This window comes from Cygnus atratus, chromosome 6, assembly GCF_013377495.2.
Source record: "Cygnus atratus isolate AKBS03 ecotype Queensland, Australia chromosome 6, CAtr_DNAZoo_HiC_assembly, whole genome shotgun sequence".
Classification (NCBI taxonomy): domain Eukaryota; kingdom Metazoa; phylum Chordata; class Aves; order Anseriformes; family Anatidae; genus Cygnus; species Cygnus atratus.
Window position 1 is genome coordinate 14,718,362 of NC_066367.1, and position 15,984 is coordinate 14,734,345.

Genomic DNA, 15,984 nt, shown 5'->3' on the forward strand with positions numbered 1-15,984 from the left:
CTGGATACTGGGTTAGGTCAGAGATGTTTTCTGGGATTTGTGGCAGAAGAACCGGTACTGAAACTCTGCACTGGCTTGTGGCCTCCCTCTAGGGTAATCTGTTGCATCCTTACTTACAGCAGTAGGGTGCTGGAGAGCTGGAACTGCTTCTACAGAGGCAGCCTGCCCAGCTGGCTGTACTGCAGTGTATGTGTGTGCCACCTCTGTGTGCTGCCAGCTGAGTGCTTTCAAAGTGCTGAATTGAACCAAGGTAGTCTGGTACTGAGATGATGTCACAGCTTCCAGTCCATTTTAAGAAGAACTAGAAATGCTGACTTAAAGGAGATGGGGGAATTGTTAGTAAAAGCAATTCTAGCTTGTCCCCCCGTCTTGCAGGATAATGCTGTTGGTGCTACAAGATTGTAGCAGACTGGCAATAATAGGGAATGGGAAAGGGGCTTAGCAGCAGTAAGGAAAGGCCAGTGAACACATGAGGTGGGGAAAAGACCTGAGGAAAGCCTGCAGTGGCTATTGGGAAGCATAAAGAACGTGACTACAGCGTCTTTTCCGTTGGAAAAGGCCTTGGGAAATGAGGTATTTCACATCTTCCTTGAGTCACTGACGTACAATGTTTGAGCTGTCAGAGTGCACTTGAATGTGCAATTATGTACTTTGGCAATGGATAACTAGAAAGCAGTTTGGGTTGTACTAGCAAAACTGTGGCATCCCTGGCAGGGTTGATTGTTTAGTGTTGAAACTGTGTGAAGCTGTCTGTTCTACATCTGCAGGTAGTGTATGGTCAGCTTCCTGTAAACTGAAATTACCAGTTAGGCTGCAACAAAGGAGTTATTGAAGTATTTTTAACTTGTCATTCACCTTAAAATGAATAGCTGGGATGGTATTCCTGGTTCCCAGAACTGATCACAGTTCAGATGAGGAGAAAAACATGTAGTGTTTCAGACAAACCATGTTTGTTGGTTTTCCCAAAGATCAGCTGCTTTGAATACATACAGGAAGGATGAGGCTTACTGTTGAAATGTGAGGATTTTTTTTGGATCTGTAGGAGTTAATTTTTAGCTTATGGAGGACAAACAGCTTAGAAGTAAGCCAAATTGGAAATACAGGTGGGGTTCCTCTCATATATAGAGGTTGTGTTCAGTGAATGTGTAGATGAGAAAGAAATGAATAGAAAACATGATTGCTGCATAAGCTGGTTGTCCTGAAAAGACTTTAATGTTTGTGAAAGCGAAGGTGATTTTTGCAGATTTAATGATGAAATAAGCAGATACAGATATTTATGCTTTCAGAACTGTAACAGTAAATCATGTATGCATTAACTAAGAAAGTGACTGTGGTGCTTACAGTAATGGAGTTTGAATCATGAGCAAGAGCTAACCTAAGCCTGATGGAGGTGAATCCTTCTGTAAGAATGGTGTTTTAGACAGAGTGTGTCCTGTACTGCAGGGACTATAGCTTCTTCCAATAATTTCCTGAGAATAATTTCCTGAATTGGAAGCAACATTCCTTGAAAGAAGATACTCTTGAAAAGTTACAGCAGGAAAGTCCAAGAAGTAAGTGCAGCATAGACCTTTTGATAGAAGTAAGGAGGAGCCAAAGATTTCTACGGTATTATTAATGTTTTCTTAAAATATTAAAGTCACTTTAATCACCCTAAAATAGTCAACTTGGTCCTGTCAGAAAGTGTATATATATATATATTTTTTTTTTCAATAAATCCCAAGTGGCTAGCCACAAAACTGGATTTAAGCACTCTAGGGTCACTTTAAAATCCTCTGTGTATTCTTTGTTGCACAGAGGTCACTATGTGCACGTGGGTTGATTAACTAAAAATACCTACTAAGAACCTGAAAAGGAGGCACGGAATCCCACAGTTTTAATCACATTACTCTAAGGGTGTTGATCTCCTGCCCACAGAGGCACAGCCTGCTTCTTGCTGCACTGCAACAGTTAACACCCTTCTGCTAGCGCTGCTGCTGCCAGCGTTCTCGCTGACATCAGTGGTCTCTAAAGCAGTAAACAAAAAGCCGCCATGTCTGTTCTTCCTGAACTCGGGAAATCAAAATGAAATGCTAGTCAGATGGAGAGCAGCGAAGCTGGTAAGGAAGTTTAAACTGTTCAGAAAAGTTGTTGATGTAGAAAAGTGACTCTGAAAATGTTTAAATGTTAAGGTAAATACAGCCCTGTCTGCAGATCGTTCTGGAGAGAAGGACCATTTTTGCTTTGAATCATTGCTGTACTAGTTACAATCAAGAATTTTGTAGGATAGAAATTATCTGTTACCTTCTTATTCAATATTCTCTTTGGTATAGTTAAATAAGAATACCTGTACAAATTCTCAACAGCTCAACTTTTTTTTTTTTAATTTTTTCAAAAAAAAGTGCCTAACCTTCTGGATAAATTTTATTCTGAGTTATTGTTTTGTAATAGAAACTGAGTATGGAGTCCTTAGACTTGCTGTAGTCATGTATAAGTATGTTCAGGTTAAGGCATTGACTTACACCAGTCCTAGAATGAATGTAGAAATTAATACAGTTATTTTTTGAGTATTAATATCCTAGAAGGCATTTTAAAATGCCTTCAGTGCTTTCTAAATGATTACAAGATTCCTATAGTAGGCTGAATCTCACTTTTCTTCTTTAAAAGATGTTTTTATTCTGAGAATTTAAATCAGTTCTTGTAAACAGAGAATAGGATTTTAAATGTCAAAGTAAGCTATCTGGCATTAGAAGCTCCTTTTGGGGAAGAGGAATGTAGGGCAAGAAATAGTAATACACACTGTAACTTTGTAATGTGCATATATATATATATGAACATTTTTCTCTCTAATGGGCTTTCGTATTGTCATGTAAATATGGATATGTCATGGAAGAAATATTATTATTATCCCTTCCTTTCCAGACACTCGAAGGAAAGTGGAACCACCTCTTGGAAGTCATGATCCTCGAACAGCAGTTCAGTTAAGAAGTCTCAGCACTGTCTTAAAGCGCCTCAAAGAAATCATGGAGGGGAAGAGCCAGGTACTTCTTTTAGGAGGGCTTGTAGGCCGAGGTATCTAGAAACTGAACTGTTTACTGGGCTTTCTTGAGCTTTGTTTTTGGATACATCACGCAGATTTTTTTATTTAGACGTATGAAGAATGAGTGAATAAATTCAAAACTCACTGTGTGAGCCCAGGGGAAACAAATTTAAGTTGATGCTGACTTCTGACATGTCAGAATCGGAAATCTCCCAGTTGTTCAGTTTTCTGAACGTGGACCAGATGTTCTCATTTTACATTCCTTCCCATTTCCGTATTACCTTGTCTTGTATTTCCTGACTGTTTTCTTCCTTGAAGGAAAGAAATGGGGGGGAAGTGAAACACATTGACAGTCACAAGTGGTAATGAGAATTCTGGGAGTGAATTAAAGCTACTTACTGTGGTAATAGATATTCAGGAATATTTGCTTGAAAATCTTGTCCTATTAACCGATTTGATTCAAATGGCTAAGGGTTTGGTGGTTGCTACTGACTTGCTGCTTTTGCCTGCCTCTTCTCTTTTGGATGATGCCTTTAAAAGGAGGACCTAGCTGAGAAAAGAAGCCACAACTATTTATAAGTCATGATGTAAATAGCTGTGTCTGGGAACAAGATGTGAGGAAGCAAAAGTAAAGGGGGCTTATAAAAAAAAGATGGAGAGCAACTTTTTGCTTGGGCAGTTAATGAACAGGGCAAGGCGGAATGGTTTTAAACTAAAAGAGAAGAGATTTAGATTAGATGTTAAGAAGAAATTATTTACTCAGAGGATGGTGAGGCACTGGAACAGGTTGTCCAGGGAAGCTGTGGATGCCACATCCCTGGAAGGCCAGGTTCGATGGGGCCCTGGGCAACTTGGTCTAGTGGGTGGCATCCCTGCCCATGGTAGGGGGTTTTGTAACTAGCTTTTAAGGTCCCTTCCAACCCAAGCCATTCCATTATTCTATGAAAGTACATTTAATCAAATTGTTTAAACTGGAAAAAGGCTTTTGGCTTGATATCTTTTATAGGTAGACTTTGAGTAAACTCACTTAACTTTCAGTCCCATTCTGCTTGTAAAAATAACTTTGTTTTGTCAGAGTGATATTTTTGAGGGCAAAACTCAAGCCTTTCGTTGTAGTGAGCAGTACGGTGAGTGTGGCTCCGACTAATTTTTCATTGTGTCAGCTTCTGAAGGCCTTGGAGATTCAGATATCTTTGAGGCTATTGGAGAAGTTAGTGCTCAAACAGGCAAGATGCAGCAGTAAATGAGTCAGTTTAGATCTGTCTCTGGAAGCGGTCTGTTGTCAGCATGCTGACATCTGTACAAATGGTAATGCCTCGCTGCCTCTGCCTGCAGCCATGTCTTGCTTGAGTCACTTCAGGCAACAGTTTCTTTTACTGTGGAGTTGGTTTAGTTCTACAGGAGACCACTTTACTATTGTAGAAAGCGCGTGTCAGATCCTGAAAGGTGCTGTTCAAAGCAACCTTTACTGCTAACAGGGGCCAGATCTCTTTTTCCGAATCCTTCCTTGAAGGCTGTTCCTGTCATGAATGTTGGTTCCAGCTAGAGTGAAGCAGAGAGCTGGAAGGTGTCTCTAGTTTCCTGCCTCCTTACTTCTCTCTAAATATGGAGAAACCAGCAATGGCTGAGTTTCTAAACACCCAGCCATGTGCAAGTGTGGCAGAGTCAGCGTGGGAGGGATGGTGGGCAGAGGCTCCAAAAGCTATGCGCTGCTGCTTGGAATAGCCACTCTGTCCATGTGGCAGAAACAGAGACTTGGCTCATCCTGCAGAGCCACAGCAAAAACTGTTAATCAGGATCCCCTGTAGCTTTGCAGCAGTTCCTTGGCAAAGCTTTTCTTCGCATCTTTTCCTGCTTTAACAGTTTTGGACCCTTTCTATGTGAGTTGTCTTGAATGAACAGCAAGAAATTGTTGTGTTGATCACAGATGCTTTAGCTGCTGGACAAATTTTGAGGTCATGTCAAACCTCACTTTGTGAATATCCAAAAATAAACCCCAGTTCAGGGTATGCCTTTTTTCCCTTATGTGAAAATTGGAGTACAGATAAGCTTTCTCTGTGCTTACTCTTGGTTTGTTTTGAGAAAATTCATGCAGTGTTTTCTCTTCCTCAGAAAATTCACACATATTCAGTTCCTCTGAAAAGGCTAATTACCAGAACTGAACTCTAGCAAAGAATGATTCACAGTCAGAGCTGTCATGTGACCGTTAGCAGTTGCCTCCATCCATGGTGATTGTATCTGCTGTGCTCAGAATTTTAACTGAGAGATTTGTCCTGTTCTTTTTTTATAGCTACAGTAACAAATGGAGGTTTCGCCTCTTTGTTTTCGAGCCTTAAAAATGAGACAAAACTTCCTGTGGCTGCAGCAATGCTGTAGAACCAGTATATGATGTTAACTGCTCAATGTGTATGCTACAGGTGTCTTCACGTAGCAGTTAACCTGGAGCTTTGAACCTACATCAGTCTGGGACAAAGGTTTTACAACTGTTTACTGTTCTGAAGAGTTTGACCATGTAATAAAACTTTTTACATTTGTCCATAGTTGTTTCAAAGTACATCCTAGTGTTAGCTATTGGAATTACCTTTGCATTGAAAATTGCTGATAGCTTAATTTACCCCTGGAAAACTGAACTTCTGATTTTAAAATGTTCTGGTTGAGGGCCTGTTGTACCGGGGCAAATGTGAAAGAAGAACAATTAATACTTCATATGTTTGCTGCTTCTTGACCTTTATCTACAGTTCTTGATATTTTTTTGCTTGTTTGTTTCGCTTTTCCTCTCCTGATTTGCCTCTCATGCTGGATCAAGAAAGCAAAGGCTTATTAGACGTATTAGTCTCACAGCTAAGAACTGCTGTAGCTTTCTGGCTTCTTATAAAACCCCATGAAGAATTCTTTCTGTGCATGTATGTGTTTATAACCGAGAGTGTGTGCATGCACAAATGGACGTGAATAAGTGATACTGTCATTTTATGTGCACAGTCTACAAAGCAATCATCAGCCTAAACATGCTTTTTTATTCACAAATGAATTTCCTCTTCTGCCTTCCCTTGTAGGACAGTGACTTGAAGCAGTATTGGATGCCTGACAGCCAGTGCAAAGAATGCTATGACTGCAGTGAGAAATTCACCACCTTCCGGCGGAGGCACCACTGTCGACTTTGCGGACAGATCTTCTGTAGTCGATGCTGCAATCAAGAAATCCCTGGAAAATTCATGGGCTACACAGGTAGGGTTTATTCTCTAAGAAGCAGAACATTGTCCATGTGCTAAACTCTGTTTGGACTACTGCATTTTAGATTCTAACATCTGCTAGAGATGCTGTACGGGTCTCTAGCAGTCTTAGAAATAAGCATAAGGAATGACAGGGCCTAATTCTACAGTTTTGTCCATGTGCATTGGTGGGTTTTGCCATGTCTGTTTGTTTGTATCAACACTGTTCATGATGACAAAACAAATAAGGCCACTGTGTAACAAGGATGTTTGCTGCAAAAAGTGTGCCCAAGTAACGGCTATGCTTAATAATAGTAATTTTAAAACATAATGGGCCGTGTGCTCTAGTTGAGGGTGAGGGAAACTTTCCAAGACCAAATGTGAGACATCTCCTGAAGGAAGTCTTTACCTCCAAACACCGGCTGGTATGTTATATCTGACTGGCTGTTGTATCATGTGTTATCCATCATTTGACTCAGAGAAAATCCCGTAGTGTATAGTTATCCGGGTTTTGCTCTTTAAGGGAATATGAGAACTGGACTTAAATATGCAAAGAGGTTCTGAAGCAGGAAATCATTTTTTTCCCCACCACTGCACACCTCTGATCCTGTAGGAACAGAGCACTCTTTGTTCCTGTTCAATTATACTGTCTGGTTCCTCTTTTCATAGGGGATCTCCGAGCCTGTACTTACTGCCGCAAAATAGCCTTAAGCTATGCACACTCCACAGATAGCAACTCCATTGGAGAAGACTTAAATGCTCTGTCAGATTCTGCGTGTTCTGTGTCAGTGCTGGATCCTGGTGAGCCTCGTACACCGGTTGGGAGCCGTAAAGCTAGCCGCAACATCTTTCTGGAGGAGGATCTAACCTGGCAAAGGTAAGGTGAATGGCTTCGTGTTAAGCTCTAGAATCTTTACTATATTTTCAGGCTGTCACCTGCTGAGACAAAAGCTGGTGGTTTATATTTGGTAAGCTTAGAAACATTTGTCTTGTAAAAAGATTCTAGTCTTGTGCTTGCTTTTAATATTCTCATCAAGTTGAAATGTGGAAACATTTCTAGCGGAGTTTTAAATTATTTTCAGTTTTTCATTTAACTTACTGAAGCATCGGTTCTATACCAGTGACAAAGCAGAGGCTTCTAGCTTCAGTATTGGTGTATGGGTGTGGTTTTTTTTTTTTTAATTGCTTCTAACCACCACTGTATTGAGAGAAGTCAGTGTAACACTGATAAGTTACTTGTCAGGTTTGTGATTGGGCAAGAGAATGTAAGAGATGCTCCCTGTGTAAATAAGAGAAATGGTGGCAGACACCATCTGTGTCAGCTGAAGGGACAGCTATAAGGGTTCTCTGATCTCCTTTCAAAATATGTTTCTTTCTATCCCTCTTGAATTAGGGAGTTTTTATTTTTGGAAGATAAGTAAATAAAGTCAAGGTCCTCAGGAACTAACTTGCATACTGCTCGAGTAGAAGTACAATGTTCTTTTAATATGTGGAGGAGGAAGAAATAATCAAATATGGTGTTTGTGCTCATTTCCCTAAAAACAGAAGAACAGTCAAGTGTGAAACTACTGAAGAAGCTTTGAATCAGAGCCTTTCTGAGGGCTCTGGACTGGGGGGCAATATTAGTGATATGTGCCTCTTTCAGGAGAGCTCTTCTAGTGGTTCTGATAGTATGAAAGGAAAAATCTCAGCAGGAACCATCTTCAGAAAATGTGCTGACTCCTGCTTTGCATATTGCTCTTCGGAGTATGGTGCTCCTATATGGAAGCAATGAAATAATCAGCATAAGGCCTAAATAAAGGAAAGTACCTTTAGTTTAATGTCATAGTCATCCAAAACAGTATATTGAAGTGCTTGGCATAAATACTACCACATTTTGAATTGGGGAATATTGTGTGTGTTCAGAATGCTCTTTCAGATACAGAGTAATAGGAGGTATCATAACTTCCGTCTTCTGATCTGTTTAGTAGTATCTGTGTCATGTCAATACAACAGATGCTAGTCATGGGCATGTACAGAAAGTATTTGTCTTTATTATGGGCAGTTTATAGCACTGGAGGGAAATAGTGCCTGTTCTTGGAAGGCCGATAACTGTTGCTCTTTTAGAATGCTTAGTCTTGCTGGGAGACCCTGACTAAACATGAGCTGTTTTTGTCTGTGAGAGGGACAAAGACTAAAATTAGGTAGTTTATTATTGCTTAAGGGGATTCAACGTTTCTTCAGTGCTTGTTGCTGTTAAAATGAAAAACTTCACAATGGGCTGCTGTGCTTTTTTAATACTGCATTTGGTAAATTCCTAATTGATCTTCAGAGGTTTAAATTCAGGACATCAAACTTAAACTGCAGCGCAGTAGAAAGTGGGAACTTGATACTCTATGAAAGCAAACCTTTCTATATGTGGTTTCTTTATGTGAAGTAGTTTGCTTCAAAAGAAAACTTGGAGGTTAAGTCTCTTCCCAAAACGTATATAAGATGAGGCTTTTGCCTCTACTCCCATTCTGTGATACAAAGCAGCGAGAAAGGCATTTAGGAGAGTGCTGCTGCGTTTACTTGTCTGATGCTGCTCTAATCTTTGGACTGTTGTAGCATAGCGGCACAGCTGCCTGCTTTAACTAACTTGAAGGGCCGTGTCCTGTAACAGCCAAGGAGTAGAGTAAGTGGGCAAGTACAGCTAAGCTACTCAGGCAAAGTCGTATTGTTTACATTTTCTGATGAATACCACTTATTATGCTGGTAACATGTCTGCGACACAGAGCACAGCCAGCACAGCTGTTATCAGCGGGAGTGTAGTGACTTGTATCTCCTAGTTTTACCAGTTGGAATTTATGTTGTAGGTTTCTGTACAGCTGATCTCCTCCTTCCTGGCGTGGAAGGAAGAGGGCAAAGGTGATAAGGATAAGGTTAATTACAGAAGCTTTTCTGTATCTTAATAAAAGCTGTTTAGCAATAGCTACAGATAGCATTGCTTGTATTGCAAAGATGAGGTGTTAGAGATGGAGGCAATGCCTCTACCTCCAAAGCACAGAACAGTAGCATGTAATAAAAGGGTGAATCTGTAAGAAATGGATATAAGGGAAGAGTGCAGAAAAGCAGGTTAGTATAAGAGGGTTGAAGAGTTCAGGACTTGAGTCAGAAAGGAGACTTAAATGCTGTCCCCCTGATTTCATTGGCCAACATACAGGGAAAGATTTCCTTCTTATCTCGTTGATTTAGCTATAATGGGTGTGAATATGAGGTAGCATTATAAGGAACTGTATTTTAATTCCAGCTGTTCTGATACTGCTGCATGTGACAAGTCTTTCAAACTTCTGTAACATACTCTTTTTTTTTTTTTTTTTTTTTCCCTTACAGTTTGATTCACCCAGACTCTTCAACTACCACGTTGTCTGCACGCCTTGGGTCTGTTCAGGAGGATGCAGGGAAGTCTCCAGCTAGAAATAGGTATACTAATCATATCTGTGCATTTCCTGTTCTGGATGCACTCCTAGCACACTCTTCACTATAAAGCCTGTATTTTGGGTCTTGTTTTTACTGAGCATGCTGTTTTGTATCTAAAAAGGGACTCCCTGAATTCGTATGTAATGGTAAGGAGAGACCACTTATGTACACGAGACCTTGAGGGTGCTCTTCTGCTTCTTGTGTGAATTAACATTGTCTAGTTTAAAAGCATGTTTGTTCCTACATGCTACAGTAATAGGATGATTCTAAGCTGGCCCTGGCAGGCCCAGACTACTTGTTCAAATTAACATTTAACTCTGTGCCTATTCATGATCTCACTGTAGTATATAATATCCACTAAATACATTTGAGTCCTGGATATAATTGGTGTTGATAAGCACACAGATATGAAATGAAGTGTGACTGTTCTAGCCTTTGCTTAATACCCTTTTATGTAAATTAAAAATCCCTGCTGCTTACAGATAGGTGACACAGTTAAAGTAGCTCTTGTGAAATAAGTGGGAGGAATACTTAATGAGGGGCTTTAATGTCATTCTCATGTTCCACATAAGAAGACTTTCTGTTCAGCTGCATTACTCTGCCAGACTGATTTATCAGTTCTAATTCTGTTCAACTTCAGAACATCTGAATGGTAGAAGACAGGCAGAGTTTTAGCCTGACTTGAATGCCTAGGACAGAAAAATTTTGCTTATTACCCCTAAGTGTATAAGGATGTGTAATGCCAACGTAGTTTCCTTTTGATTCTGCATACATGACTAAAAAGGAACCAAGTAAAACTCTTTATCAGCCTAGTATTCCTGCTCAAAAAAAAAAAAAGATGAGGAAAAAGTAGCCGTTTTGAGACTATTGTACTTTGATTGCATACTACCTTGCCGTAGCAATGCCACCCTAATTCAGCTTTTGTATTTCATGCTTGGGCTTGGCCATATTATCCATTGAGAATTCTTGGAAACAGTCAGAGTATCTGTTAAGCAGAGCTTGCTAATTGGCTGAGTTTCATTCCAAAGACTATGGGCTGGCAACAGTTCTCACCACTGAGACTGCTGCAAGCCTCTTGGGTCAGTTCAGCATTGAAATTTTGATCTTCCCTGTTGCTGTATGCAGAAATGTTCTCCATGTGCACTCCTTATAGCACTGTTAGCATTACTAGCTTATGCTGCATGTTTGCAGCTGCTGTATGATAAGAACTTGCACTCTTGTTATTCAGAGGCTTAATCTAGCCATGGGATATTGGAGCAGAGGTTATTTGGAGTTTGTATATGCGTTTGTAGCTTTGCAGTGATTATTGCAAAATGGTATGTTTGCATTGGAGTGCATAGCCCAAACTTTCTAACAGTTGGGCTTGAGATCAGGTGAATGCTCTGTATCACAGTACAAGGAAAACTGCCAGCTGGACAGGGCTCCAGGTCCAGCAGACAGTCTAACAAACTTCTGACCACTGCAAACTGTCAGTCATGTATTTCAGAGATGTGAAGAGAAGGAATTTTGAATGGTTCAAGGGTAGGGAGAATCTCTGTGCCCTGTGACAGGGATCCTGGTGTTGGCTGCCCTAACTGGCATCTGCCTTGCCTCCAAACAGCTGGACCTTCTGATTATCCAGCACCCCATTCCTTTCCCACTCTATTCAAATGCAGGCATGTATGAATTGCTGTGCCTAAACTTAGCTTTATCTGTTTTCTGCGAAGTGCTTTACAAGAGTTTTTATTTAACTTGGATGTTCCAGAGCAATATACACTTGCTTCCTAGGGATCTGTTCTTCTCCTTTGACTGGGAGGGAAAAAGGGGAGCTTTAAGCGATGTCCGTACTGAGGAGGGAGAACAGTGTCAAGGAGTTAAGCTCCTTCTGAGCACGCTGTAAGGTCACTGCCTGCTCCCATGAAGCAACTCACAATGAACACTCACACTTCAATCCTTCTCTCTCGTACTCCAGGTCAGCCAGCATCACTAACTTGTCGCTGGATCGGTCGGGTTCACCGATGGTGCCTACCTACGAGACATCCGTCAGCCCCCAAGCCAGTCGCACGCATATGAAGGCAGAGACCAGCGAGGATGAGCGCAAAATCCTTCTGGTACTTTTCATGCTTCTGTTTGTCTTGCTCTGTGAAGGAAATAACATTTGGCTTCCTTGTATCATGCAGTGGGAGAATCTTGCTGCCTTTAAAGAGCCTTTTCTGAGTATTGTTACCTGGACCTCTCCTCCAGGTGGTGCAGGGATGGAGAATATTGATACTGCTTTGGGCTTTTCTGTCTTTCTGAAGCAAATCTTAGTTTTATGTGGTGTTTGCATAAAGATGTGTAGGGTTTTAGTCTTGGGAAGTGTGTTAGTGTGTGGAGTCGGTATACCATAGCTCTGTGTGGATTCAGCTTGCCACAATTGCTGTTGAAACCAAGTGATCTGATTCTGTATATCTCCATGTTCAGATTTTCCCCTTCGTAGCCTGCATAAAGGGGAATTTTAAATGGTTGTTTCAGAATGTTACACCCTGATGAATGATTTAAAGCTGTTGAAGCTTATTGGACCAAAACAAAACTTGGCCCCTCCCCTTGTTTGCAGAATGAATGTAAATGTTTTTTAGAAGGTTGTTGTAACATACTTGTTCAAAGAAAAATCAATGTGTAACAAAGTGTTCTAAGTAATTCTATGATCTCCTCCCTTTTGATGGGAGTGTTGTAGGTGGCAGTTATTTTACAATGTTAAGTAGAAAATGGTGTTTCCCTTTGGTGGGGAAGAAAAAAGTTTCCAACAAATGGGGCAAAACAAGACGGAGAAAAAGGGAGGGGAGTGCTTTTTCACACTCAAAAATTCAAGATAACCTTCCTAATTTTAAACGACAATGGGAAGTAAACTTGTTAGGTATTTCACAGAATGAATCATTAAATGGCTTGGGTCAGAAGGGACCTTAAAGATCATCTAGTTCCAACCCCCCTGCCACAGGCATTTGTCTGATGTCAGCAGAATGCATGTGAGTAAGTTGAAACACTTTTTACTCCTGGGTTGCACAGCTCTGTAAAGGGACAACCATGTGAGACAGAAGCATTTTTAAGGCATGTCTTTACAACCCCTCTGTCCCACATGCATGTTAATGCAGAAAAAGCAAAATCTAAAATGCTATGAATGCAAGTTGGAGCAAGATGATCAAGTTCCAGTGCACTTCAGCTTCACATTGTTTAATTTTGTTGTGTGTTTTCTTAGCTGGGGGAGGAGTGGCTTGGTAGTATCACTTCTGTTCAAGTACGTACAGAAGATGTAGTGTTAGTTAATGTAGGATTTGCTGTGAATTCCCACTATTTGTGTAATGCTTTTAGCATGTGGGGCTGATTTGTATCAGGAGGTAATTGAAAGGTTAGCACACTGCACTCAGAAAACTAATGAAATCTGCTTATGAAACAGCGGGTAGGGGGAAGATGTACGTACATGGAGTAAGCACATATGTCTATGAAACAGAGGTCAAAATCCTTGAGGTGAAAGGATTTGTTGTGTTCTGCCAGTTTGTCCAGTTTTCTGAATTCCCTTTGTGAGTTAAGGGTAAAATTCAAGGCAGCTAACTGTGGAATTGCCACGTGCATCAAATCTCATGGTCCTGTGATATGTATAGCATCAAATAGGTGAGGTACAGAACCTGGTGTGGCAGTGGAGCTGCTGACATTGGCTCTAAGATGAAGCCCAGGACAGCCAGTGCTGGAAATAAAAGCAGAAAGGCAGCTGGTAACAAAAGTGGAGCAAAACTCTTAGATCTCATGGCACCATTGGGAAGGTAGAATGATACGGGTCTGGCAGTTAACTGGAAAGCTGGAATTAGTTAAAATTTAATTAAAGCTTTTTTATTGTTGCACAAAAATAGAATGAGTGAGGCATTTGAGAAAGTGAGCTGCAGTGGCACTTCTCCATCCCTTGGAGTGCTTTGTTGCTCTCAAAACAATCCCAGGTTATATCCCAGGTTGCTACCACTCAGCAGCAACAGTTGTTCTGTGCCAAACCTGGGTGCATTTGCGAAAGCAAAAGGGTCTGGGTGCAAAGCTGACAGTTCAGTTTGGATGGAGCATAGCCTAAACAAGAGTTAGCACACATGCTTAACAGGCCTGAAAATAAGGTCAGGGCACAGGTTAAAGTGTTCCAGTTGGTGAGAAGAGATCTGTAACTTCAAAAGGGGTTAGTTAAGTTGAGCAGGATACACAGCTTTTTTTTTTTTTCTCTTTAGTGGCCAAAATTAGTGGTGGCTAAAAAAGACTTCATATTGGATGCTACAAAAGGGGGTACTCAAATGGTATGTCAGAACGTGAACGTGGCAGAGTGCATTGCAATGTCAAGTACTTGCTTTATCTAGGCTGGATAATGAACTAGGGTGCTTCACAAAGCCTAGGATGAGCACGGAAAGTATAGAAAAACCCTCTTCCAAAGGATGAGTTTTTCTTGGCCTTGCACACACCACCTGAGTTTAAGACTAGGGTGCAAGAAGGCAGCAGCGAGGGCATACGTATGTTGTAGGTAGTAGAAAAGCTTGCTGTGTTAAAACACCAAGCCCCCTTAATTCTTGGGTGTAACCACCTTGTTTCTTGCTTATTCTCTTTTTTGTGTAAAGGATGCAAGGAGCTGATCTCGTGTTTGTCTGCCATTTCTGTTTTACAACTTTGCATAGGTTGAGCAGAATGGCTTAGATTTTATGCCTGTTTCTAGAGGGTTCTTGATCTAGAAGCTTATCTGAGGACCAAGGCTGATGCTCTTGAAACCAGTGCTGAGGTCAGACTTGTAAGTGACTTGTACATTTCCCTATCCAGGACTCAGTCCAGTTGAAAGATCTGTGGAAGAAGATCTGCCATCACAACAGTGGGATGGAGTTCCAAGACCATCGCTACTGGCTGCGGACACATCCCAACTGCATCGTGGGAAAAGACCTGGTCAACTGGCTCATCAGAAATGGGCACATAACCACAAGGTAACCCTGCTGCGTTAGAAAGGCGTCTTCTGACTCTGCGGCGGGAGGATGTGAGTTTCAGTTAATGTTAGGTACTTCAGACTCCAGAGATAGATCCCTTTGCAGGAAAATGAGAAAGAAACAAAATTCAGACCTACCTTTTTGCTGCCTACCAAAGCAGGTATGGTTCTGATTCACTGTTGCCCAAATAAAACAAGGAACAGGGTGCTGGCTGGTTCAGAAGCTGATGTGAGAGGCAGATTTATGGGTTAAATATCACTCAATGGGCAGAGAACCATGAATACATTATAAAAACTCTCTTTAAAAATAGATAAATAAAAAAATCCAGACCTCCGCTATCCTTTGGTAAATGGAAAGCAATTGCAGAGTCACAAAGCAATGGACATTTTGGATACCTGTTAACAAAAGCCTCTACTTCATAACATACAGGTCAAAATGAAAGTGTGTTCTCCCAGCTCCACAAAAGGGTTTTTGGCCATGCAAAGCATTTCCTTGTTGCTAAGTGGGGAAAAATCCACTTTAATCTGTTCATCCCTGGAGTGCAATACAGAAGAAAGCAAACTGTGGAGTTCACCAATATTTCAAAGGGCCAGTCTGACCTCGGGATCAAAAATCACTAGTAGAGTTTGATAGCTAAATTTTTGGTGGGCTCTCAGTATTGTAAATGAGTATAAAGAATCAGTTATATTTAACTATGCAAGAGAGATAAAACTAAGATGGTTTTCATATTTGTCTAGCCAGGGTCCTCACTCAGCAGATCAATATCTATAACTCAAGCTAAAGCTATACTGTTTATACTCCTCCAATATCTTGTCTGATGGACACCTCAGTTGAGTTTAGAGCACTGAGAACCTCTTAATTTAACTCCATACTTGAACAGTACACTCTGCTGCCTCTCCACAACATTTTAAATAGTGTCTGGTTAAATATGGCAGTGGAATACAGGAGTCAGTGTAGCAAATGATTTTTTTTTTTCCTCTTGTACCATGCTTATACCATATGCGTTTAAAACCAGACTTAAAAAACTGTCCCTGTTCTTATACCTCCAGAGTCCAAGCCATTGCAATAGGACAAGCATTGGTTGACGGACGCTGGCTAGATTGTGTCAGTCATCATGATCAGCTCTTCCGAGATGAGTATGCCTTGTACCGACCATTACAGGTAAAAGGGTGAATCTGATTTGAGGGAGGGAGCAGGAATATTATGGTCCTTGCTGTGTTTGGCTGCTGACTAGAATCTTTTTCAATCCCTTTCTCAGCAGCCATTGTGTTTTTTTCTAAATAAGCTCTCCTGTATAGAGAATTAGAGTCCATGACTTTTCCCTTATTGGTTTAAAGCCTGAGGAAGCTGCATTTGCCCAGAAAGC

General features: G+C 40.9%; 1 protein-coding gene across 1 annotated transcript in view; it reads left to right on the forward strand.

Moving 5' to 3' along the window:
* The window catches only part of PIKFYVE (phosphoinositide kinase, FYVE-type zinc finger containing), a 62,497-nt gene that overhangs the window by 7,006 nt on the left and 39,507 nt on the right, over window positions 1-15,984 (forward strand). Inside the window, 7 exon segments of the mRNA XM_035536742.2 lie at window positions 2,899-3,017; window positions 6,070-6,241; window positions 6,895-7,102; window positions 9,577-9,666; window positions 11,615-11,753; window positions 14,461-14,618; window positions 15,668-15,779. Of these exon segments, the coding sequence (XP_035392635.1) occupies window positions 2,899-3,017; window positions 6,070-6,241; window positions 6,895-7,102; window positions 9,577-9,666; window positions 11,615-11,753; window positions 14,461-14,618; window positions 15,668-15,779 (998 nt within the window).